Source organism: Elaeis guineensis, chromosome 4 (assembly GCF_000442705.2).
Source record: "Elaeis guineensis isolate ETL-2024a chromosome 4, EG11, whole genome shotgun sequence".
NCBI lineage: Eukaryota > Viridiplantae > Streptophyta > Magnoliopsida > Arecales > Arecaceae > Elaeis > Elaeis guineensis.
The window spans coordinates 64,197,708-64,225,297 of NC_025996.2; the positions used below are offsets into that span (position 1 = coordinate 64,197,708).

At 40.7% G+C, this 27,590-nt stretch overlaps 1 protein-coding gene across 3 annotated transcripts in view; it reads right to left on the minus strand.

The window, feature by feature from the left end:
• LOC105061519 (protein EXECUTER 1, chloroplastic) overlaps positions 1–19,353 on the minus strand; it is a 59,881-nt gene extending 40,528 nt beyond the window's left edge. For 2 of the 3 annotated variants that reach the window (XM_010945593.4, XM_010945594.4), the window contains exons 1-3: positions 18,787–19,352; positions 8,804–8,920; positions 8,661–8,726 (exon numbers count right to left, since the gene is read on the minus strand). In XM_010945593.4, coding sequence (XP_010943895.1) covers positions 8,661–8,726; positions 8,804–8,920; positions 18,787–19,275 — 672 coding nt within the window. In that variant the 5' untranslated portion in view covers positions 19,276–19,352. Of the gene's footprint in view, positions 1–8,660; positions 8,727–8,803; positions 8,921–18,786 lie in introns of all 3 variants that reach the window. The other variant, XM_073256613.1, reaches the window with a different exon arrangement.
• Positions 19,354–27,590: the final 8,237 nt, after the last annotated feature.

Sequence of the window (27,590 nt, forward strand, 5' to 3'; positions counted from 1 at the left end):
AAAAAAAGCCACAACTAGTTCCTAGAAAGTACCTAGCCACCCTTTAGCATATATTTATGATCACGTCAATCACTATTTCGATATGCCTGAAACTTCTAAAAAGTATCTATATTTCACCTCTCCGGTAACCAAGGCTTGCTTTACTGGTACTGGGTACTGCATCGGTACCTCACCAGTATGGTATGATATGCCCAATACAGAAGTACACTACGGTACAAGTTCCATACAAATACAAGGTTGGGAGATACTGCTCACATCCAGCTATGCTATGGCCAGAAACCAGGCAATATGGACCAGTACAACATAAATCCTTGTCGGGACTTGAGGATGGATAGCTGGATTTATTGGATGGACTATTTGTCAGATGTCTAAGTCATGTGCCCCCTTGTCAGGACTTGGATCCTGTAATAACTTCAATCTTTCAGGTTCAAATCATTTACATGCTGCTAAGGTCTGTCATGTCATCCACAGCCAAGTGAGTTTATCGCTTTCAGCATTGCATAACTTTTGACCCTTTAAAGAAGATTAAATGGAAATGAGATGGAAAGTAGCTTTCTAGCTTTTAAATATATCAGCAATAGCCAGTTATGGTTCTTTAGAAAAATATGCGTAGATCTTATTACGTTGACTATTTATGTTCTCATTCACAGGTCAACCAGCTTTTTTGGCACGACTGCACAGAGTTCTCAAACACCCTTAAGATTAGTTCTTAAGTTGTGAGTTTGAGATAGACAATGTACCACCCTGAGAATATATGAATAGTTGCATACCTGGAGAGTGCAAGTCTAAGAAAAATCAAGAGAGGAAATTGGCAGAAACAAAAAGCAACAAACATGATGAAATGATACAAACCCAAAGCCACTAGAGGCACATATGCGTTCTCTTTCATGGGTGTCGTTCCAAGAAAACAGGAACTCGGGAATAGCAGTAAACTCTACTCCTTATATTTGCACAAGGAAACTCTGCTTCAGATCCAAAGAAAGCAAGTTTACTTGGTAGAGAAGAAACATAAATAAAGTCCTTCCCACTGTCCTACATCACATAAAACAACAAGCATCTCTGATTCTCATAACAGAACTTTTGAATCCCACAAGGTAATGCTTACAAATGTATTTTCTGAAAACAGACTAGTGATAAACATCCTACCAAATCTCATGGATATTATGCCCTAGCTATTCTTAGATCATTTTGTGCAATGTTAAGTGGTTCCAAGATGTCAAAAATTCTGCAGTACCTGATGAGGTTCCTCAAAGATTTGAAACCAATACTCTACTGGCTATCCTACTTATGGCCCCTGTCAACTTAGGAGGCCCTATATGCAGCCTAATTGCTTAGCAGGTAGCTGAGTAACCCACTTAGGCAGCATTGGCCCAATCAAGCTGGTTGTTGACTATCAATAGAGGTCTGCCTGCTATGAGGCCTGAACATATGACTTGCTTGTTGCATATACTTGAATAACTCACCACTACTACTTGGCCTGAAAGCTTGTGATGAAAAAATTGTCACTATACAAGTTGGCATGTCATGCTACATTTATACTGTAATAGGATCTAAACTAGTGTATGCCGTCCCGCCACATACCACTTGATATGATGTGTACCATACCATACTAGTATGATATACCATACCATACCAACACTAGCATACCATACTGAACCGCGTACTGATACTCTAATAGGATGGTATCTGTACAGAATCCGGTGCCGAGACGACGAACCTTGATCTAAACATATGCCAATATTTCCTTTCTTCACCTTTCTTGACTCACTCAAATGCTCTAGTTATAATTGCATATCTGTATATTTTATTTCATTTTTAAATATCATTTAATAGAATCGGCCTGTGCATCCATTTTATTTCCTTGCTAAAGCACACATCATAACTACCTTTAAGAACATAGACGGGCAATGCATGGATTGTATGGTGAAATGACAATAAGATAAAGTGGTAGAATAAACTAATACGTGCCCTCATATCACTTACGAGCAAAAAAAAATAAAAATAAAAATCCAAAAAAGACTAGAATACACAGTATTCAGGGATTATACCTTGCACATTGATTCCAAAAAAAAAAAAAAAGACAAAAAAGAGATGATAATCTCAAAGCTGCTTTCCCATTCCATAAGGCCAAACTGACAGCTCTTGTACTTGCTATCAGTCCCTACTCAGACCAAACTTCAGCCGTGCAAGAGGCTCCAATGATTTCTCTCTAGGTCCTCAAAGAAAGAGAGAATGAGATTGTTTACCATATAGGATTGTCAATGGAGTTGAATATACTAATACTTCAGACTGGCCTTCGTGCAGCTTTAACAAAAGTAGGTGCTGGGCCTCATAACAGTCTCAACCCTCAGGGCCCATTAAGGCCTATCTAACTGCCTAGTGCCTAGTTATATGGACTGCAGTGGAGGGTTCATAGGTCCAAGCCTATGTTTGAAGCTTGGTATGCTGTCCCAATGACTACAATGGTCTAAAATAAACAGGTTCAATCTAATGATTCAAGGAAAACTGCAAGCAGGTTGAGCAGGTGAATCCAGCACAAGGCTATTACATGTGCAATTAACTAATCTGATCAGATATTATCTAAGACCCAAGTTGTAGCTGATCTAGGATACCTATATCACGACAAACTTCCTAAAATTGAAACATCATGAGTCAACCATTGCATGCAGGTCCCTCCACAATAAGAAAATCTCATTTTGGTCCTTGAGAATATAATATCTAAACTACCTAGCCATGATTAATATGTATTGTTAATGTGATTTTAGGAATCACGTAACTTGTATCACCCCATAATATTTTTCTTTATCAGTGCAATTCTATATCAACCTGTATTATTTTTTTTGTTAGCATGATCATGTTAATATGATTTTAGGGATCACACAACAACTTGTATCGGCCCGTGATATTTTCCCTTGTTAGCATGATCTTATATCAGTCTATGTTATTTTCCTTATATAAGCCTATACCAAGGATCGTCAACTCGGAAGCGGACCCCATACTAGCCGGTGGTATGAGTTCGTACACCCCCTGTATTGGGCCCACACCGACACGAAAATGAGGAATGAACCAGGAAGGAAAAGAGAGAGAAAGAGAGAGGGGGAGGCAAAAAAAGGAATGGAAGGAAAGAAGGCTAGCGGAGACGCCGACGGTGGCCACTAGAGGGCCATCGAGGCTTTCCGGGCTCCACAGTCCTCCATGAGAGAACGAGAAGAAAGAGAGATAGAGGAGAGGGGAAGGGAGGAAAGACGAGGGAGGAGAAGATGGCGAAGAGGCTGTCGGATGACTGTCATGCTACCGAACGGTCCAAAACACCAAAAAATCCAACAAAGCAGGGGCAAAGCCCCTGTTTCAAATAGCAGTGCCTATAGGGGTGTTTTGGACTATCCGATGGCCTCTCCGCCACCTTCCCCTCCCTCTATCTCTCTCTCTCTCTTCTCGCATCTCACAGAGGACCACAGGACCCGAAGGCTCAACGGCCATCCGACGGCCTCGATAGGCCACCGTCGGCCTTTTCCTTTTCTCTCCTCTTTTCTCTCTCTTCCTCTCTTTCCTTCTCCCTGCGCTATTTTCGTCGGTGTTCTGAATCGAACATCCGAACTGCACTGGTTAGCCATGGAAATGATTCGACACACACTAAACCGCCTGGTTCGAGACGGTTCGGAAAACATCATTTGTACACTACTAGTACATATAACTCCTGAGATATATTGAATGTGATGGAATAGAAATAAAGTCCTCTCTCTTTTTTTTTTTATTCTTTTGCAAATATTTTAACATAGTATCAAAGCCACTAATCACCTAATATGCCGCCATCATCTCTTCCACCTCTATTATGGCAGTAGTTGTTGTCTCCAGAAGCCTTGAAAATCTCCATTGCCGTGTCTAGAAGCCTTGAAAACTCTCATTGTTGATCTATCGATCTCTGTTTCTAGGTGAATCAGCATTCGAAGATCCTTTGTTTTCTGATGAATCCGCAGATCCATTATTTCCTAGCGAATCAACATCCAAAAATCCGATGTACCATAGTCGATTTGTAGATCCTTTGTTCTCAATAGATTAATATCCAAAAATCTTTTATTTTATGATTGATTCGCAACTCCTCTCCACTGTCTTTCTACTTAATTTTAGTTTTTCGGCATTTCACCTCACCGTCAACCCATCTCTCCATCTCCGATTTCATTTGCTGCCTCTCGCTCCTTCACCACCGAAATCAAGGCCTCTTCCTCCTCTTCCATGGTGCCTCCATCTGTGAGGATCATCGATCTTCCACTGCTTTCTCTTCAAGCATCAACTCTCACTGCAACCACCACCTTTTGTGTCTTTTAAGTGCCACATTATTTAAAGCAATCACAAAAACCAACACATCACTCTGCCATGTCAATATAGAGAAGTCACATCATATGGCCACATCATCATCGACCAATCTTGACATCCTTCCACATCATTGTCTATCCAACCACAAATCTTTCCACATCAGTTGTTTTGCCATGTCACTACAATTAGAAAGCCATGTCAGCCACTAACAAGATGCAGCGGTCCATGTCATCAAATATGTCAGTCAACCACATCAGTTTGTCACGTCATTAGACACATCAATCAGCCACATCGACAAGCACATCAATCTATCATGTCAATCAGATACATTAGTAGACATACTGGCAGAGTTCGCCGAACTATCCCAAACCGGACGATTCGGGGCATTCCAAGCCGTATCATCCGCAAACCAAGACGGTTCGGCATTCCAAATTGGAACAATGGACAAGGGAGAGGAAAGAAAGGAAGAGAGAGATAGGAGGGGAGGAAACAGGGGGACGACACTGCTGAAGGGCCAGTGTTGGCCTGCCAAGGCCGCCAGAGGGTAGCGGAGACCTCCACAGATCAAGAGAGATAGAGAGATGAGATAGTGAGGGTACCGAAGGAAGATGCAGTCGGTAGAGAGGCCGCTGAAGGACACTAGGATGGCCATCATGGCCACCGAGCAACAGACAAGGCGCAGGCAGAGCCACGACTGCGAAGCAGGGGCGACCACCCCTATTCATCATAATTTTTTAAAACGATGATGAATAATGAAGCCGAAAATGGATTTGCGGGTTTTACTATTTCAGAATTGTTTTAAAAAATCAAAGAAATAGTGAAGATGGCAATAGGTGTGTCGGCTTCGCTATGGTCGAGATTTTTTAGAAAACCCCATGAAATAGAGGCAATTGCCATGTTTCACACTCGCAAAAGCGTGGGCCACCATTTGCCGCCCGATGGCCATGGTGGCCAATTGGAGGTCCTCCGATGGCCTCTCTGTCGGCTTTCTCCTCCCTCCTTTTCTTTCCTTCTCCTCTCTCTCTATCTCTCTCCCCCAACTACAATTTGGTGAAGGAAACAGAAGCCTTGGCGGCCCTCCAAGCACACCCACGATCTGCCTGTAGCCACTGTCTACATCTCCTCTGGCCGCCCTCCCACTTCTCCCTCCCTCCCCCTCCTCCCTTCTCTCTTTTCCTCCTCCCCAATTCCTTTCTTTGCTTCTGCGTCGATTCACACTGGTCCGATCCGATATGGATCCATACCGACTCGTACGGCCAGTTGACCGACATGGATCTCAGTACTGGTTCCACAGACCTTGCATACTAGTCTACCACGTCAATCAGGTAGTTAGTGGATATGTCAGTCTGCCACATCAATTAGCTATGCCAACCTTGTCGAACATTAATTTGCTGCATTAGCTCCTTGATCCACCACATCAATTTCTGAGCTGCTATATCAGCTCCTATTCTACCATGTCAAATTCTATGCTATCACATCAGCTTGACACATCAGTCTACCATATCGACTTTTAAGCTACTAAATCAGCTCTTGATCTGTCATATTAACTTCTGAGCTACTATGTCGGCTCCTATCTATCATGCCAGATTTTGTGTTATCACATCACTTGTCAGATTAGTCCAACATATCAGCTTTGGAGCTACTATGTCAACTCCTGATCTGCCAAATTAGCTTCCAAACTACTATGACAACTCCTGTTATGCCACATCAGATTCTATGCCGCCACATCAACTCTTGATCTATCACTTCAACCTCTGAGCTATCACATGATACATCAACTCCTAATATACCACCATGTTAGCTTTTGAGCTGCTATGTCAGCTCCTAATACATCACATCAACCTTTGAGCTACTATTTCAACTCCTATCTTGCCACATTAGCTTCTAGATACTTTCATGATTTGGTTTCCAAACTCAAGTTGGTACATGCAGTACCACCTTGAGTTTGAAAGGAAGTATTAGCATGATTTCAAGGATCACGTAACAATATATATCACCCCATAATATTTTTCTTTATAAGTGTGATCCTGTATCAGCCTATATTATTTTCTTTTGTTAGCATGATCTTATTAGAGTGATCCTAAAGATCACACAACAACATGTATCAACTCGTAACATTTTTCTTTGTTAGTGTGATCTTATATTAGCATGTATTATTTTCCTTGTATAAAGTCTGTATGCTACATGTAATCCTTGAGATATAACGAATATGATGGAACAAAAATATAAAGTTTTTTTCTCTCTTGTTTTCCTCTTCTTCTACAAATATTTTAACATATGTAATTTCCACTAGGCTGTTGGAGAAGCCCTTTCTCCAAGAAAAAAATTTTCTAGAAATTAGTATGCTTTATTTCTATTTTTAACGATGTAAAATTATCGGAAATATTTTTTAAATAGTTAATTCTTCCATGACCAGCCTAAACATTCTTCTTGATCAGGTAATGGATTTCTAGTTGACCATCTTAATATACTCAGTAATAGCCATGAAATCTTAACAGGCCATCCAGTACATAATCTCATAAAGTAGACTATGAAGCATAGCCATGAAGTGCTGACAACTAAATCTAGCGTACACAAATATCTCAGGTCATGGACACATAGGTCATCACACAAACAAGAAGTTGGAGACATAGCCTAACCTAACAAGGTGGCATCAGCCACATATGCTCTCAATCAAACTTGTCAATGTGATAACACACTCAAGTGCTAGTGCAAAGTCCATAGTCTCATCTTTAAGAAAGGTTACTGCCATTTTATAGTCCTCATGCACAAGCGACAAGATGAGTTGGCAAAACTTACCCATAATTGTGGCTGATGCAAGGAACAAGCAGATCCTGAATTAATAATAATTATCTTAAACAATCAACTGAATTTCCTAAAATATCCCAACAGATCTTAAAGTATCTTATATGAATGTTAGCCATCTCATGCTAACATAGTTTGCACTCAAGGACTCAGAGCTCATTAATGCCTCATAAATATATTTCACACATAAGTACAAGGATTTGTTAATGCACCAACAAACAGCACTTAATAAGAGCAATATAGAAGAAACAAAACTAATTGACCACAAACAGCAAGAACTTGCATCCAGAATCACAACCTTGTTAATGTTCGTGCAAGTTTTTTCCTGTCTCTCAACTTGATTAAACAAAAAAGAATTTTCTCAAAGAAAAAAAGCAACGCATATTGTTTTATGACTATACTATAGAAAAATTAATTCAATAGTTCAGTATTTAAGAAAAATATATATGATGCAGTCTTAATCCAAAGCAGTCAATTTCAACTGAATACAGCAGCTGTGAAAGGGGAACAATAAAAGAAGCTGGAAAGTACAATACCAAAAGCAACACCCTGAGAAAGGTTGAAAAAGAAACAGTAATTACTAAAGTGCGATATTGAGATGTTCATCAAAAGAATTTCTTGAGAAAGGTTGCCACAGTCATGAGAATAGAAGTGTCAATAAGTTACTAAAGCAAGATCATGGAGCATGTTTGGCACCTTATGTGATCCACAGGGAAAAATAGATGCTCTCACATCAAGCAAATTTCTTCTATAGAAAGGAGGCATATACTCCATACAAAACACGCAAATACATGCAGGCATATACATGCATAAACAATGTCACACTTACATGTTACACTTACACCTATGCTTCGCCCACCAACATGCAGCCCCACCTATCTATTAGCCAACCTTGATGTTAGAAACACTTAGAAACAAACTGAAGCACTGGAATCCATATCTGAATGTCCCTCCAAATTGAGATTATAGATACCCATTTATCCCTTCAAAAGTCTAACCTTTATGAAGACATTCTACCCCTTTGGATATGCTATGTTCATCATAGGATAGACTCGTTATACATTAAATCTATGATGCTATAGTGTGAATAACTTGAGAAAGCTAAAAATCTGAATTACATGCATAAAACACATAGATCAACAAATGGACAACAGCATGATTGCAAAAATAATGATATGCAGCTTTAAAATGCTATTACTTTCTTAAAACTAAACAAAAAGTTTTTTATTCATCTATATGCAGTGAAATTATATTGAATAAGTTCCCAAAAAGCCATAGAAAACAATAAGAAATTTTTTCTTGTGCAAGATAGTGTCTGGTAAATAAACTCCTTCAGGCCATCACAACTGTACATCTTAAAAAGTTTGTCATGGAACCAACATACACAACCATATGTAACAATGAAACTTTTTCATCATATCTTAATAATGATTACTGCCAAGATACACTAAGTTAATAATAACACATTACAATATAAGCATGTGTCATCAGAAAAATGACATTTATGAATTTTCAACAAAACATATTTCTAGTTGACCAACCAATCCTGCACCAGCATGGTCTCGAATGTGAGCTGCATCAGCATAACGCTCTTCCTCTATGGCCCTCTGCAGCATCAAAACATTTCATTCAAATTGTATGCTTAAAGATGATGAGCATACCAGACAAATTATAAATTCTTTACATTCATATCCGATATTGCTGTGCCAACAGTATCTTTTTGTGTTGCAGCCGCAATTGCCAGCTTCAGCTTCATAGCTTCTTTGTAATCCTCTCGGATAATAGCATCAGTTAATTGTGACTGAAATAAAGCCATCATATTATTACATCAAAGGCAACCTGAAATTACTTGGATAACACTTCAAGCATTAACAATATTTCCAAGAGCATGCAATCTATAAACAATATCAGAAGACGAAATTCAGATAAACTATGTTGGGAACAACAACAATTTGAAACTAATGAATAGGCTACATGGTCATAGCAGCGTAGTTACACCACATAAGCATTGTAAGCATTTGAGGGCAGCACGAAAAACAGTGTTACATTCTTCGAGGCATGTAAATAACATAATATGTAGACATCACTGTAATTGTAATTTTGCATAAACCAAAATCAGAAAAAGGGGTATCCAGAAATCCAACCAAACAGTGGCTAAAAACTAGCTTCTCACCATTATCTTCCAATAGTTTGTAATTGTTCGAATAAGAGATAATGCAATGTCAAAGGTGTGGTTCATGATCATGTTAGTAGAATATAAAAATTCTCTCCATTCCCTTCGCATATCAACAGAGATAACAGGGTAATAGAACGTGACCAACCCTCTTAGGATATGTCAAGCACGATGAGTTTTGTCGTCACTAGTTCTTTCCAAGAGCAAGTACTACCATAAAGTTGCCAGCCAAAATCAATTGAATTCAACAATTCACAGGCAATAGTGTAATAAATAAACTTACAAATCACACCACCAAATATGTACATGTTTTGAATATCTTCCTTAGACACAGGAAAAAATAATTAGTTAAAAATTAATGAGAATTAGAAAAAATACTCCAAAGATACTGAGATCTGTCATGTATAATTCTGCATGAAGCAGTCTGAAAGCTTCTAAACTCTGACTAAACAGGAAAGGAAGCAGATCTATGTGACAACCAACTACAGGTGTGCATAATGAACGCTTGAAAAACAAAGTATTTGCTATCTTCTGGAAATCTAGCTGATGCAGAGAGCAGTAGAAATGTATTTCAAGGGTTGAAGATTATGAAACGAAACTAGGTAGTCTCTAACATGGTATGAACAATCATAACTCTAGCTTGGAGCTATAGTTGTTGAACAATATAACTGGCTACCACTAACTAGAATGCCAGTTAAGAGTACCGTAACCCAATCAGAATCAATGAAGCTCCAACAAGTTGGCAAAAAGAGAACATTGAGTGAGGTAAAGAAGATTGATCTTCGGATCTTTTGGTAGGAATACTATTGGCACAAAGAGATGGGTGTGCTTAACCAGCTTCCAAGATGTTGTAGCAATGCAAAAACAAGTGGATAGAAGGGAATCTTAAAGAACAAGTTGGAATAAACAAAGGAAATTTGTTTTTCTCTCTTGGTTCTGTTGCAGATTGGGATTTTAAATAGCCAGGCTCCAAGATATTTGGAACAGCATAATATTCCCTTAAATCATGGAGATCAAGGCAATAAGTAATACGCATTATTTAGAGTTTTATCAAAAATTGCAGAATGAATCTAGAACCAGTTTAAGGGTTTCATCTGGAACAAGGTCAATGTATATATGAGTTAATTAAGCCAATCTTTTGCATTTCCTTCGTATTTTTAAATATATGAAAGCATTTTACCTAGATTAAACTACACAGAGAGTTTGTTTATTTTCTCCATATAAAACAACCAAAGCAATATTCAACACCCCAATCAAACAATTTCAATTAATTTCCATCTCATATACTTCAGTTTTTATTTTTCTATTTTCCTTTTGCTTTCATTAGCATTTCGTATTAGTTTGTCATATTTCAAAGGACCACTATAACTGGAGCCAACTGAAGCTGCAGAAACTGAAACTTGTGTTCTAGCTGAAATCAAAACCAAGTTTCTGAACCTTGCTAATTTGTGTCAAATGGAAATACAGCACAGTGCATGTTAGATACGTTTACTACATTTCTCATCATTTGAAAAAGCTTTCGGTATTGGATATGAGTTCAATACATACCTATTGCAAACTAGACACATGCCAAAAATTTTATAGCTGATTTTTAGCTTATTTCTAACTGCATCATGAATATTTAATATATTTTATATATGTATTGAAACTTCAAGTGTGAATGATGGTTTTCTTTAAAATGGATGAATTAGAAATGCTCACATAATAACTAACATGAGAAGCAATGACTATAGAAACTTTAATTAACTGAAAAAGATAATCTTTTGCCACATATGTTAAGAGTCAATATCATCAAGCCCCTACTGCATTAATCTTCTAAGTTTTTCTTGGTCAGAGAGAGAGAGAGAGAGAGAGGAGAGAGAGAGTGGTGTGTGTGTGTTTGTGTGTGTGTGTATCAGACTGTACATCTCCTTATTTTATAGAGTAACCCTAATTTTTACACCTCCAACAATGATGGTAGGACATGACATTGTCACATAATGAAGATAATGATACTTAGCTAATATAAGCTACTAACAACAAATATAATTAAGAACCAAAGTTCGCCATGTCGGTACTGAACCCCAGACCGGTCGGCCAGCAGTACCCGTTCTATAACACCACCGTACCAATCCATGCTAGGCCCAAACCACAATGATTGGGGGAGAGGGAGAAAGAAAGAGAGGAAAAGAGAGAGAGGGAAGGGGAGGGAAGAAAAGGGAGAGGGGAAAACGACCTCGGGACTCCACCAGCAGGCCGACAAGGCTACCCTATTTATTTTTTTATCTTGGCTTTATCGTGCGAAATTGGCAACTCCATTGCTGACCACCCCGTTATTTTTATTTTTTGGGATTTTAGTTGAAGTCGACAAAAACATTGAAGTCGATAAAAATGTTTTTGCTAACTTCAATAGAAAATACCAAAAAAATAAAAATAACAGGGAGGTCGGCAATAGAGTTGCTAACTTCGCCTAATAAACCCAAAGTAAAAAAGAACCAAGCATTTCAGCTCCTATTTCAATCGAACAGAGGCCCACAGCCTCTATAGGTCTTCGGAGGCTATTTCTCTCTCTCCTTTTCCTTCTCTCCCCTTCTCTCTCTTTCCTCTCTTTTCATTTCCTGTCCTCTCTCTGCTCTATCAGATTGGGACAAGGCCAACCGCCTCGACAGCGGTAGCAATGGCCTCATCAACCCTCCGACGGCCTTCAGAGGCCGTTTCCTCTTCTCCCTTTCCTTCCCTCCTCTTCTCTCTCTTTTTTTCCTCTCTTTCTTTCTCCCTCCAGCGATTCCTCATTGGTGCCTCATTTTGAAGGCCAGAACCATCCCGATCGACTGCTAGTACAGTTCGGCACCCCCTCAACCTTCCATGTTAAGAACAATCTCTCTTTTTTGCTTAGTGTGCTAAGAGTAATCGAGCAAACGTGGCAAAATCACCAAAGACTGGTATTATCGTAACAACCATGATCATGACTCAAGAATGGTATGCTTGTAACATCACCCCTAATTTATGCTGACTTGAAGAGACCAAAGAATCTCAAAGCATGGTACCCTTCTACATTTGAGGAGTTCCTACCATTGTCCAATGGTGACAAAGAAAGTGGAACATGTTAGGGATTTTCCTAGCAACATGGCAGCTGGGAATAATGCAGTCATTCCTTGCACTTTGCTCAACTTATATTTCTTATTTGTTTCTCATTGCTTACAGTTTTTTATGCCTTCAATTGAAGTAATACCGTCATTAGAGGCCTTATTTGGAGTAAAACTATGTAATCTAGTTATAACTTAGGCAAAAAAATTCTAGACTCATTATGGTTGTGTTTCTTGATGATTTAGTTGTCTTGAGACAGCTTCATAAAGCTGATATTTCCATAAACAGAACTGATCACATTTGTTCTTCTAAAAAAATTTCCCTAGTTCTCCAACACAAGTTTTGCGGCTTCTATATATTTTCCATTGCGGCCAGTCCCCGATTGCAACTTCGGTAAAAAGCAACCTGCAAAAGAAGTCCACTGGCCGGAATTGTGTCCGACGGGAACCCTCCGATGCCTAAGTTAATAGAAAGTGGTGAACAACAGATATTTTAGAATAAAATCTGATAGAATCTAGCCCAGAAGTGTCTTATCATCGCTGTTCCCTTACCTCCCCTTTATATAGGCAATTTGGGTGTAACTGTCGGTAACAGTTTGGCACGTTGGGTTCCACTTATCCCGACATTATGTGATCGTGGAGTGGACAATTAATGCCCACTAATAATCATGGTAAATAGCCGTTACGCGCTCTTTGCACTGACGGTTTCTAATATACCGACTGTGTGTCGGTGATGTGCGCGTACCGACTGTATGTCGGTGCTTGTAATATATTGACTGACCATCGATTGGTGACTCTGATATACCGACTGGCCATCAGTTATGACATCGATCAAGTCGTTATGATTGACTTGGATCTGCCAGGGAAGTCGATTGGGAACACCGACTGTCTGTCGGTGTATCGACTGATAATCGAATGCCCGTGTCCTTGACGCAGATAGAAAGTCGGACGATGAGCCTTGTAGATATCATAGTTGAACTAGAACTCGTTCCACGGTCCGGCTTTAACGATTCTCTATAGGGTACCGACACATTTGAGTGGCTGACCGTAAATCGGAGGGAGCAGATCCGATTGTCCCAACAGTTGCCTCCCACTCCCATGTCCAAGGTGGCTTGACACGTGGCTTGACACATTAGACGAAGGAAGTCTCAACGCTTCATTTTGACCCCGATTTTGCGGTCGTTTCGGCTGCAAGCATTAATGATCTCCTCGAAAATTGAAAGATCTCCGATCGTTTTATCGTTTCGAAGATCGTGCGATTATCATTGGGATGTCGATTCAAGGAGATGGTTATTTAATATTGCAGTCGATCGGACGACGGAATGATCTGATTTGATTTGATTTCAGCCGGTCGGGAGCTGTCACGTGTCCGACGGTTGTTGGCTCCTATCAATTCACGCAAATAGTACCCATGTGTCTCAATCTAGCAGTAAGTGCGTCGAAAGGTCCGAACGACAATCGGTTCAGACGTAGCCACGTGTCAGGATCTAGGACAATCTCGATTCGCATGAGCCTATCTCGACCGTCGATGGATCCTATATATATATAAGGTCGCTTTCTTCCCTCATTTGGACCTTCTACCGCAATTCTGAGAGCTCAAGCGATTTGTGGGTGTCAAGAGTATCGTTGAGTTCCAGTGGAAGTCGAAAGTTTCAGAGCCATCTTCTTCTTTCCCGCGTATTCGTGGTCCCTCAGGCTTTCTTAGCTTTCAGGTTAGGTCTTCTTCCTTCCTTTCACTTTCCTGCTTCTTTTTAAGTTTCCCTTCCGCCATTATCAATGGCAAATACAATAGGAAAAGCAAGGGCAAGGCTAGAGTAGATAAGGATAGACCCGTAAATAGAGTCCCTAATCCTTCTTGGGACAGTCGATCGGCTAGTTCGGTTGGCAATTCTCTTTCGGGCCCGATAGTAGAGGTTTCTTCTCTGACTGAGTCCACAGTCATTCGCCTCCAAGAACAGTATCATATCCCGAAGCAGTTTCGATTTATCTGCGGCTGATCCGGATGGTCGGGTGACTTCCCCTCCTCCGGATCAAGTTACTTTCTATGGTGAGAACCTTCGGGCTGACCTTCGATTCCCAATTTCAGAGTTCATTCGGAATATTTTGGACTATTACCGACTCTGCCCAATCCAACTTGCTCTAAATTCTATTCGGCTCCTCGTTACCTTTGCCTTATTGTGACATATGATTCCGACCAATCCCAGACCATCCCTCTTTCATGCTTTCTTTGTTCTTCGCCCTCATCCGAAGGTTAAGAGTTGGTGGTTCTTTAGCCCGAGGAAGGGTTGTCCTTCATTACCAGTCTTCCATCTTCGATCTATGATTGGAAGACTCAATTCTTTTTTGTTTCTTCTTCTTTGGCTTGGGGCTTTCCTTCCACCTGGAGAAATCCGAAAGTGAGCCCGAATGATTTCAGCCAAGTCGATGCCGTCGATCAGAAAGACTTCCTCCGACTGAAGGATATAGAAGTCCCTCCGCAACTGAAGCTATTGACGGAGCAGGCTCTTTACGACGTCGAACTTAGTTCGACGCTTGCCGTAAGTATAGCATAGTCATCCTTTCACTTTCATTTTTTATCTAACTTCAAATTTGTAACTAAGTCGTTATCTTCTGCTTGCAGCTATGCAACCTTTGGTGGTGAGACTATCGACAGATGAGGTCCGACGGTTCGCCGCCAAGAAGAGGCCCGCTACTGGTGCGGGTCCCCCTCGGGCCCCGAAGAAGACTCGATCCGACATACCGTCGGTAGTGGTTTCTAAGGGCCGCACCGAATCTCCGTCGGTCATAGCTCCTGAGAGCCATACTGAAGCAGTCGTTGCATTGTCGGCTCCAGTGGCTCTACCGACAACTGAAGTTCGCTTACCGACTAGGCAATTAAGCGACGAAGATGCCGTTCGCAGTTATTGACCCAGTGTCGGCCAGCAAGAGGCCGATGGTAACTCGGGCGCCACCCACGCCCAAACCAGAGTCGGTCAACATAAAGCTGGCCGTATCTCAAGTGCCACCCACGCCCGAATGGATGGCGATTCCCACAGGTCAATCGTCTGCACAGGAACGCGGGAAGGCATGGTAAGTCGGCTTTGGCGAACCCAAAGTTGGCTAAGCGGCTTTTGAAAGCTACACTTCTCCCGACTGACAGGGAGAACGGAAAGAGTCAGACCGTGTCCGACATGTTCTCGTCATATTATCCGACGATCCTCGATGCAAGTTGGTACTCCATCCTCCATCTTTCTTATACTTGCTTTTTTTTCTTTTTTAAACTCTTCTCTTCTTCTTTTCAGCTGGTGCATGATATGTCAGCACTAGAGAGAGGGTACAGGGCGATCGCAGATCTCCATCGGTCATGGGCCGATAAGGTTGCAACCGCGAATGTCGATAAAGCTGCTGTCGTGGAACGTCTGCAAGTGACAACAGAACGGAAGGAGAAATATCAGGAGGAGATCTCCTGTATGCAAACTGAGTTAGAGTTGGCTAGAGCCGAGTTAGAGTCGGCTCAGTAGTCGGCCACATCCCAAGAGGAGCGAATTAAAAGGAAGAAGCACATGATCAATCAGCTCCGAAGAGAACATAATGGTTGCATCTAAGAACTGAAGGAGGAACGGGAGAGGCATCGGGCAACCGAAGCTCGATTGGCACTAGCCGATGCAGAGCCGGCCTCCACCAAGGAGGAGGCGAAGTCAGCTCAAGAGGCTCTCAGTCGGGTGTAGGAACAAGCCATCGAAAATTACAAGAAGTCTGAAGACTTCAAGAATGAATCCTCGAAGGCGACAATGCGGCCTACTAGGTCAGGCATGAAAATGGCAGAGATGCTGTCAGAAATCTTTATCCGAACCTGAATCTAAGCAGCATCACTGTCTTGACGGCAGAAGTAGAACCAACCGACGAAGCGGCTGCTCCAACTGAAGAAGCTGTACCCACATCGATCGAAGTAGAACCGGCTATTGTCGAAGGCAAAGAGATTGAAACTATGGCGGTGATCGACGTAGCAGCTGAGGAGACTGAGCGACAGCAATCGACGTAAATGTCTTAGGTTTTTATTTTTGTTATCGGACTGTAGTCCGAGCAACAGCAATTGGCATAAATGTCTTAGGTTTTTATTTTTGTTACCAGTGCAGCAACTGAGGAGATCGAGTGGCAGCAATCGGCGTAGATGTCTTAGGTTTTTATTTTTGTTATCGGATTGTAGTACGACTTTTCTTTTTGTAACCAGACCTTAGTCTGATTTTGTAATCCTTGATAAATGAACAAAAGCAACTTTTTCTAATATTGAACTTTTTGAATGTGTCGTTTGTCGTAGATACTCGTTATCAATGTAGATGAATATCAATCAGCCACCAACTATCAATCGATATGCCAACTAACAATCGATAGTTGGAGTCGTAGGATTTGCCTGTTAATCGGATATCAACCAACTAAACTTTAAGCATGAATTTTTTCAAGTATTTGATATACAGGGACTAGTCGAATATCCTTCGACCGATCGGAGTCAAGTCGGTATATTTTTCGTTCGATCAGAATCGAGTCGGCTTATTGTTCCGCTCAATTGTAGTTGAGTCGGCATATATAGTTGTCCACCCGATGTCGATATATAGAGTCGATTGACCAGAGTCAGCATGTACCGTCGTCCGATCGAAATTGGGTCGATATGTATATTAGCCGATTAATCATCGATTAGAATTCATATATCTAGTCGAGGGTTTATTGAAAACCGATCATATCATTTATGTCGTACATATGGACAACTTCATTGATAGTACATTCGAAGATTGTCTACATTCCACATCTGGAGGACAGTCATTCCATCGAGAGTCTCTAGTCGGTATACGCCTAGACAAAGTATTTCGATCATCCTGTAAGATCCTTCCCAGTTTGGAGATAGTTTTCCTTGATCCAAAGATTTTGAAACTTCTGCTTTTCTCAAAATCAAATCTCCAGGATGGAAGACCTCTGATTTGACCCTCGCATTGTAATATCGGACCACTCTTTGTCGGTATGCGGCCATTCTTATCTGAGCTTGCTGCCGAACCTTCGGGAGCAAGTCTAAGTCGGCTCTTCAACAGTCGGAGTTGCTTGGCTCTGCATACTATTCAACTCTCATAAACGACAATCCGATCTCTAATAAGATTACTGCTTTCATTCCATATGCAAGGTTGAATGGTGACTCTCTCGTTGGGATGCGAGGAATCAACCACCGGCTCCTCCACCATCAGTTGCTGCTACTGTTGTTGTATTTGTTATTGCTGAAGGCTATGCACTGCCTCTATCAGCATTTTCATTTACTGCATCAAAGCAACAAGCTATTGTGCGTTCGTAGTGACGACTGGACGCGAGAAACTGGGCTCTGCCGATAGAGGTGGGAGATCTTCCTGACAGAAAGAGTGCCTGGTGGAGCCGGTAGAATTGTTTTGATCCCTCGTTTTCGCCATGATTGAATTAATTGTCCATCCATTCTTGGCATGCCAATCTGTTGCAGTCAATCTCCGGTTGCACCTGACTCCAGTAAAGAGCAACCTACAAAAGAAGTTCACAGGTTGGAATTGTATCCGGCGAGGACCTTTCGATGCCTAAATTAGTAGAGAGTAGTGAACAGCAGATATTTTAGAATAGAATCTGACAGAATCTAGCCCAGAAGTATTTTACTCTTACTGTTCCCTTACCTCCCCTTCATATAGACAATTTGGGTATAACTGTCTGTAACGGTTTGGCACATAGGGTTCCGCTTATCCCAACATTATGTGATCGTGGAGTGGACAATTAATGCCCACTAATAATCATGGTAAGTGACCGTTACGCGCTCTTTGTGCTGGCGGTTTTTTATATACCGACTATGTCGGTGATGTAGGCATACCGACTGTATGTCAGTGCTTGTAATATCGACTAACCATCGATTGATGATTCTAATATACCGACTGACCATCGATTGGTGAAGTCAATCGAGCCGTTATGATTAATTTAAATCTATCAAAAAGATCGATTGAAAATTACCAACTGTCTATCGATGTACCGACTGATAGTCGCATGCCCGTATCCTTGGTGCAGATAGAAAGTCGGACAATGAGCCTTGTAGATATCATAGTTAAACTAGAACTCGTTCAGCGGTCCGGCTTTGACGATTCTCCAGAGGGTACCGACACATATTTGAGTGGCCGACCGTGAATGTGAATCGGGGGGAGCAGGTCCAATTGCCCCAACATTTTCAATACCATCTCATTGTCATGGGCCGACAATGAATTACAATGACTACCTTTTCAGAGTTAGATCATTCCATGTGAATGGAAATTTTAGTTATTAGGGAAGAATGCCATCGCAACTAAATCAAGAAGATTCTGTAAATTCAAGAAGATTCCATAAATTCAAGAAGCGGTATAAATTATGCTGGCAGGGTAACGAAACAAAGAAACTGAGTAAAGAAATCAAGAAATGAGGAACCTTGAGCGCAAAGACCAGCCTATGCTGCTCTTCAACCTCGGCAAAATGTCGCTTCCACCTCTCCCAATCCCAATCCCCTTCTTTCTCCCACTTCTTCCCCTCATCCTTCCCCTCCGCCTCTTTCTCTTCCCCCTTCCCCGCAGGCACATTGGTCCGAGGGTCATTCTTGGGCGAAGAATTCCAGTACGAGCTCACATAATCATCCCACCTCTTCACCGCGCTCCTCACGACATCATGGAGTAGAGAATCCCATCTCCGGCGGCCGGAATCGCCATCGGGCGAGGGGGAGTCGGACTGACGGTTCAGGCAGCGGCAGGGGCCCGAATCGAAAGCCCTAGAGGCGGAGGTGGAGGCTTTCTTGAATGAGGAAAGCGCGACGGGAGGAGGGGCGCGGAGGAATCTCGAGGGCTTGGAGGGGAACTTGTGAGGGTTTGGGTCGGTGGCGTGGGCAGAGGAAGGCGGGAAGCGAGGAGTCGGAATGGAAGTCATGGCTGGAGAGCGAGAGAGGGGGAGCGAGTTGTGGATTAGGTATCGTTAAATGCTGGACTCGTCGCCGGCATAAACGAAGGATAAGATGGTGGATAAAATCGTTTCGACCTGGAACCAAGTTTTCATACGCGAAACTTTTTATGCGGAACCGGACATACACCCGAGAAGTTGTAAACCAGGGTTCAGTGAAATGATGAGGCTAAAGTAGGTTACCTTGGTCAACATTTTGTGCTGCAATCACCGTCCCGGAGACGACGAACTTTCGATTTCTGCCCGAAAAAGACCGTGATAGGATAACAGATTTGTCCTCTCCGAGGAGGGTAGATGTAGCTGCTCTTAGATAGGGTTAACTTCCGAAGTGCAGCACTTTCTAAAAAACCTTTAAACATGAAAAAAAAAAAAAAAAAAAATTTCTAACAGCCTCTTTTGAAAAAAATTTTGAAATGGACCGATAATATAAAGAGATTAACAGATATCCAGCTATTAAGCCTATATCAATATACCTCAACCGCGCTAACAGTCGATCATAGCTCGTTCGTCCAAATTCGATAATTTCGACTAAAGATTGTCTGACTAAGTATCCGATCCTTGGTCGGCCAGCACTTGGTTCAATCTCTGATCGTCCGATTCTTAATTCCAGCAGCTACTTGGCCAGCATTTAGAATCGATTCCTAGTCAAACAATTTTTTCTCCCCAAACTGTTAGTTGTCTGTAAATTTTGACGATCTCCAATCGAAAAAGCATAGTACGATTTCGAGTTGATTGATATCTTGCATCGAGTCCTAGTCGGGATGTGCCTCTCTTTTACTCTTGCTTGATTTATCAGCAGTATGGAATCTCAACCATTGTCTTGCATTCGATCCCTAATCGTATAATACCGATCTTTGGTCGGTCTGTATCTTTGACCGATCCCTCATCAAGCGGCTCTCAACGCCAATCTTTGGTCATCTATAATTTGGTGTTGACTCCTAGTCGGCCAATATACAGTTCTAACTCATCATCGACCAACACTGAGCCTGGATCGACCTAAATCGATCAAATTAAAATTCAAAAAGCTGGTGCCATTCAGATCACAACCATCAGGGAGCAGATAAGATAACCATGATCTCCATGACACGAAACTCAAACAATTGACATATTATACAAAATCTATCTCAAATCTCGCATAATCGTGCCAGCCCACATGCCGACTATGACTTTGACCTCCATCTATAAAAGGAGACAAGAAGAGAGACCCCAGGTATGCAATAATTCTAAGCCCCACGCTCCTCTATCTGTTGGTTCTACTAGCTGACTTAAGCATCGGAGGATCCCCATCGGAATATTTTTTTGTCTGAACTTTTTATAAGTACACCATCCAGAGGCCCCTGTTCACACCTGCAATTCCAGCGAATCCGGCGTCAACGAACTTTAGCACTAATAGATTGGCACTAGAGGAAAGGTTCGTCCCAAACCAGAGGTGCGCAAGTCTAGGGCAATATCACCATGCCACCAAAGAGAGCAGCAACTTCTCATCAAACATGATCCCACAACATCGGCACAACAGTCTCACAGCAAGAGAAGAATCATGCCAATCAATCTGCCCTGCCACCTCTGGCAGGAGTCTCGGCTCCCCCGCCTGCAACAATCACAGTGGTGCAATTCAATCTGCTTTTTCAATAAGTTCAAAATCTGACGACGGCTGTTCAAGCAATCCAGATTGCTCTACGCCACCTCCTGTGGGGCAGGTATCGCCATCTGCGATGCAGACGGTTCCTCCACCACTTCTTATGGCATGATCTATATCGAAACCATCTCTAGCGGACTTTCAACCTGCGGTACTACGATCTCATGCTGAAATAGTTCCACCACCTCCACCTGAGTAGTTTCAAGTCCCGAAAAGACGTGCTGCTCATCGACGTCACCTTAGAAGCCCAGATTCGAGAAGGCGATACTCCCTTAGCCTCTGATCAGGGCATGATTCAAACCCAGGCCATCAGTCTCCTCATCAATCAGCAACTCAAACTGCTCAAGATCCTAAAGTCGAGTGGAGACTCTAAGATTTGAACTAATGGATTGAAGCAATCCGTAACCATATCACTCCACCACCTGATGAGTTTGATGGTGCTCCACCTTTCAGCTCCAAAATAATACGGGAACCACTCCCACGACATTTTCAGGTCCCTCAATTGGAGATGTATAATGGGACCACCGACCCTACTGATCATCTAGGGAGCTTTAGGGCAAAAATGCTCCTCCAGGGGGCTCAGATGCCATCCTTTGTCGGGTCTTTCCGTCGACTCTCAAGGGAGCCATCCGATATTGATACTCCGATTTGAAACTGAGATTAGTTCACTCTTTCAGACAGTCGAGCCAATCCTTTTTAAATGATTTTGTTAGTAGCCGTCGGCAGCAGAAACAGTCTGACTTTCTCTACACCATTAAGCAAAAGGAGGGAGAAACAATACATTCTTTTATTAACCATTTCAATTGGCTAAATTGGAAGTGCGTGATCTTGATCAGTCGGTCACAATGTCGGCCCTAATGAATGGGCTACAAAAGAACGACCTCAAAAAGTCTCTAGTAAAAATCTATCCCCGTGACTACACTGACATGCTGGTCCGAACAGAAAGTATGCACGAATGGAGGACGTGTTCGCATCGAAAGTTATCAACTCTTCCGCAGTGGAGGGAGAAACACAGCAAATCAAGAAGAATAAATTGCCAGATGGGAGGAGAGGCCTAGACGGCGTTCAAGGTCTCCACCTCCTCGATAAAAAAATGATTTTCCTCCTAGAAATCGCCAATCAAGAAGTCCTCGATAGGGAGGATGGCGTGCCTCTCTGTCGAGAAGATTCAATAAGTACACTCCCTTAATGAAGCCGAGGGAGAATGTGCTGATGCAAATCAGAGGGTAGATTCCAGAGGCTACACCAATACGGACTCATCCGGCTCGGAGAAATCCTGATAAATACTGCTTGTATCATAAAGATCATAGTCATGACACAGAGGAGTACTTACAACTCTGAGATGAGATCGAAGAGCTCATCAAGCGTGGCCATCTAAATCATTTCATTCAGTGCAAGAGAGAGCAGGAGAACCGACAAAGATCCCCATGTTCTCGAAAATAACCACCATCGATCGAGCCCCAAGGAGACCAGCCCTCGGTCGGAATAATCAATGCAATTACTAGGGGGTATCACAGGAGGGTTTCAGCGATGAAGGAAGGTCCACAAAGAGAAGGATAGAAGAGCCAATCACTTTTACTGACGAGGACGCTCGAGGAATCTAATTCCTGCATCATGATGCGGTGGTTGTATCTACGAATATTGATAAGCATCTTGTACGTTGCATTTTGGTTGATAATGGAAGCTCCGTAGATATTTTGTATTTTAATGCTTTTGAAAAAATGAGATTATCCCCCAACAGACTCGAGAGAGTGGAGGCCTCACTGGTCAGTTTCACTAATGATGCAATCCTAGTGGAAAGAGTCATCATGCTACCCGTAAAAGTAGGCCTATACCCACATCAGTCCACTACCCAAATTGATTTTCTTGTAATCCAAAGACCCTCAGCCTATAATGTAATTCTTGGATGATCTGACCTGAATGCATTCTGTGCTACCATGTCGACCTATTACCATGTCAACTATTGCCTGAAAGTGAAGTTCTCCACCACCCACGGGATTAGGGAGATCTGTGGAGATCAAAATCTGATGCGGCACTGTTATCACATCTCATTGCAAGGAGCCAAAACCGCAGAGACCTACCCTATCGAGGGACTGGATACTCGTGACGAGCTAGCGAAAACTCAGAGTAAACTGATCGAAAACCTCATCCCTATTCCCCTGGAGGATGGAAATAAAGAGCATACAGTCTGGATCGTATCAAATTTGGATCAGGTAACTAAAGAGCAGCTAACCTTATTTTTACAGAAGAATACAAACATCTTCGCATGGACTCTGACGGACATGCTGGGGATCGATCCCTCGATGATAGCGCACAATTTGAATGTGGATCTGAAGTACCATCCATTCAAACAAAAGAAGAGAAGCTTCACATTAGAGTACCAGAAGGCCATTGGTGAGGAAGTTAATAAGCTCTTTGATGTCGGCTTCTTCCGGGAGGTCCAATATCCCAATTGGATATCCAATGTGGTCATGGTAAAGAAGGCGAACGACAAATAGAGGATCTGCATAGACTTCACCAATTTGAATAAAGCACACCCGAAGGACAGCTACCCGCTATCGAGAATTGATTAGATGGTGGATGCCACAATAAGACACTAACTCCTCTCCTTCATGGATGCTTTCTCCAACCATAACCAAATCCGGATGGTCCCTGAAGATGAGGAGAAATCTTCTTTTGTTATTGATCAAGGGCTTTTTTGTTACAGGGTGATATCCTTTGGCCTCGAAAATATAGGTGCCACATACCAACACCTCGTAAATAAAGTCTTTAAAGAACATATTAGGTGGAATATGGATATCACGCCCCCGACCCGAGATTGTGAATCGAGGGTCATGGCAACCGCCGCATACTCATAGAAAACTCTTCCTATAAGCATGCAAGCATCTTATCATGCTATCTTAAAACAACAGCAGAATAGTTAGACAATAATTTAAATCCAAAATATAATGACCTAAATTTTTTCTTTAATGTCTCAATAAATTCAACAATGATTCATAATGCAATAAGATTTTCAACCGAAAATAAAAGTCTAGAGATTCTGCTTCTGATCACTCTTTCATTCATATCTTGTATCATCTTAATTCCTCAACATCTGTAAAAACAGTAAAATAAGAGGTAATGAGCTAGACAGCCCAGTAAGCAATGATCACTTTTCAACAGATTTCATCAGACATTTAAGTAAATAATCATTTACAGAAAATAAGCATATATATAGTTCATCAATTCGAAATCAATTTCAATTATGCAATATAATTCATGCCAAATTTATTTCTTTTTCAAAAATTCAAGTTTCTTTCGAGATTTCAATTTCTTTTGTTCTTCAATTCTTTTCGTCAACCATGAGCTATGACCACATTTTCCCTGTGGCAGGGTCATAATACCGCGTATCTGTTTGCCGTAAGCTGCGAATCATCTGGCAGCAAAGTCCTTCGGAACCGCTGGTCTCTCTGGCGGTTTGTCGCTGGTCTCTCTGGCGACATGTCGCTGGTCTCGCTGGCGACATAAACCCTCAGGACAATCAATTGCCAACGTATATGCCCCCATTGGCAGGGTCCTTTACATAGTCAGGTTGTCAATTCATAATGTTTCTTATATCATAATTCTTCATAAATCATGCTTTCATATTCTAATTTCGATAATAAGACATACAAATATGTAGTATCGAAATCAATTAATATAATGCATCATGAAATCAATATGTTCAATCATGCTTCATCATAACATTTCAAATAAAATATTTTCATAACAAAATACCATTCATCCAATTCATGCATCGTTTCACAAATCATATCAGAAAAATACATTATAATTTGCCGATAAATCTAGAAAAAGTGAAACATTACTTACCTCAAACGCATTCCAATAAATCCACATAATTCTATAAATTTTTTCCAAAATTCTGTTCGTAGATCATATCGTGATATCCCATGATCAAACATCCATAATCCTATACAAAATCAATTTCAATAATTAGAAAGAATACGAATACCATATTTCAACAGTTTAGATTGGGTCCGATCATCTAATTTTATCTAATCAAAATCTAATTAGGATCTAAACGATCCAAAGTTTGACTATCAGATCAAATTGGATTCGAAGTGATAGGATCGAGGTTTCTTCATCGATTTTATAAAATCAAATAGAGAGAGAAAATCAGAGGAGAGAAAATTTATGAGGTACAATTCGAATTGATCAGGTGACACAATCCAACATTACGATTGGTCTAATATCTCAATTGGTGAAATCAACATGATCAAATCAAGTCATGAAATTATGGATAATCAAATTTAAAGATTCATGGTCTGATTAAGGTGGGTGCCAGTACGTTGTCTGACAATCATGGATCAAGATTCTTCATTAGAATCAGATCAGGACTATTGAAAGAATTTTCTCATTGATAAATCGATCAAGAGAGAGAAATCGATCGAGAGAGAGAAATGACTTTAGAGAGAGAAAATTCTAGAGAGAGAAAATTTTAGAGAGAGAAAACTCATCTTGAACTCCTCAGATGATATGATTCAACAAATTCGATCGATCAGATCAAATTATGCTAAGATTATCATGTGGACAATTCAATAAGATCATGAGAAATAAAATCTAAAAATACTTGATCTGATCAAAGTGGATGTCGGTGTACCGTCCGACGATCACAGATCAAAAATCATCACGAGGATCATTTCAATTCATCATCATTCTTCTCAAAATTCTAGAAATCTTAGGAGAGAGAAATAATCTAGAGAGAGAAAGTAGAGAGAGAAAGTCTAATTCTAGAGAGAGAAAATACTAATTCAATCTGAAGAGAGAGAGGGAAGAGAGAGAAACTCTCTTTCTCATATTTTATTATTTATATCATTATTTATTAATTTATTTTTTTTCCTTTTCTTTTTCTTTTTTTCTTTTCTTTTTCTTCTTTTTCTTCTTCTTTTTCTTTTCTTTTCCTTCTTTTCTTTTTCTTTTTCTTTTCTTTCTTCTTCTTCTTCTTTTCTTCTTTCCCGTGGGTTTCTTTTGGGCTGAAATAGGGGACCTTGAGGTCCCCTCGTTGGGTGGCCGGCCGGCGGTGCAGCCAGCATGGGGCGGCCGTCGGCAGGAGGGGGTGACTCGTCGATGAGAAGAGGGCCAAACCGGTGGTCGGCGGTGACCACCGGCGACGGCAAAATAGCAAAAAAAAAAAATTCTTCCGCAACAAAATTCGGTGACTCCGGTCGCCGACGAGCGTGCACATCGGCATGGGAAGGATGGGGGAGAAGAGAGGAAGAGGAGGAGGCTTACCTCCGTCGCCGGCGAAGCATTTCCGGCGAGAAATTGGACGGCACAGTGACGGGTCTCCGTGAGAAATTTTCGGCGATTGCTGCTGTTTTGCCCCGGAATTTCTCGATGAGAGGAGAGAGGAGGGTTCTCCTCCTTAAATAGAGCCGAAGGAAACTTGTTTCCGACTCCGATTAGGAGCCGATGAACGGAGGAAGAAGACTCCCTTCGGGAGTTCTTCTCCTCTGTTTTCCTTCCTTTTTTTTTTTTGTTTTGGGCTTTGGATTCGTTGCTTAGGCCGAGCCTTACATTCTTCCCCTCTAAAAAAATTTCATCCTCGAAATTTTTCTTGCCTGAGTCTTCATAGTTTCTTACTTGAATCTCATCCATAAATATTTCAATATTCTAATTCTTGATATAAATTCATTCTTAAATCATTCCATAAGGAAAAAGTAAATACATCAAATATTGATCTGAACGGAACCATCCATTTTCTTATTTATCAAGATCACCATCTCAAAGATTTTCAATATTTCAAGATTTCGAAATTATGATCTTATTTTCTGTAAAAATTAATATTCAATATCTCATGACTCAAATTAAAATCAAATCTATCTCTTGTGAATAGAAAAAGGTCAATGTCTCTATTCTTGCATAAGAACTTCATTCATCATCATTCATTTATTTATTTATTTATTTTAAAATATTAACCACTCTTAATTTCAACTTATCATAAGATAGGAAAACATACTTCTATGAATCATTTGATGATATCCTAATCAATCAAAATTCAAAAATATATATTTTCTCTTATTCGTACTTCCAAAGGTTGAAGATTTATCATTTTAATTTTATTCTCGAACTTTTGATATTTTAATTCTCGATACAACTTCATCATTAAGTCATTTCATAAAGATCAATATCATCATTGTTGATTGAATCAATATCACTATTTCTAGTCATCAAAATTTTCTTACTCAAACTCTCAAATTCTTAAATACTCTAATTCTTGAAGCAAATTTTTTTTTATCATTAAGTCATTCCATAATAAAAATCAATAACTCAAAAATTGATCTAAATTAAAACTATATTTTTCTTATAATCAAAATCAATATCTCTATTCTAAGTAAGTATATCAATTATCTTTATCTAAACATTAATAACTCTTAATTAATCGATTCATTATCAAATTAAATAACTCCAATCCATCTTTTGTAGAACAGTCGTCCATATCAATAGATAACCTCAATCTTTTCCATTCAGTCAGAGAAATAATAACGATCAAAAGAGTCCAAACTTCAAATTTTATTATACCTGAAGATAAATATTTGAGTATAATAATCTAAGATCGAAATCATTATTCGATAAATAATCTCAAATTCTTCCTAATAAATAGAGAATT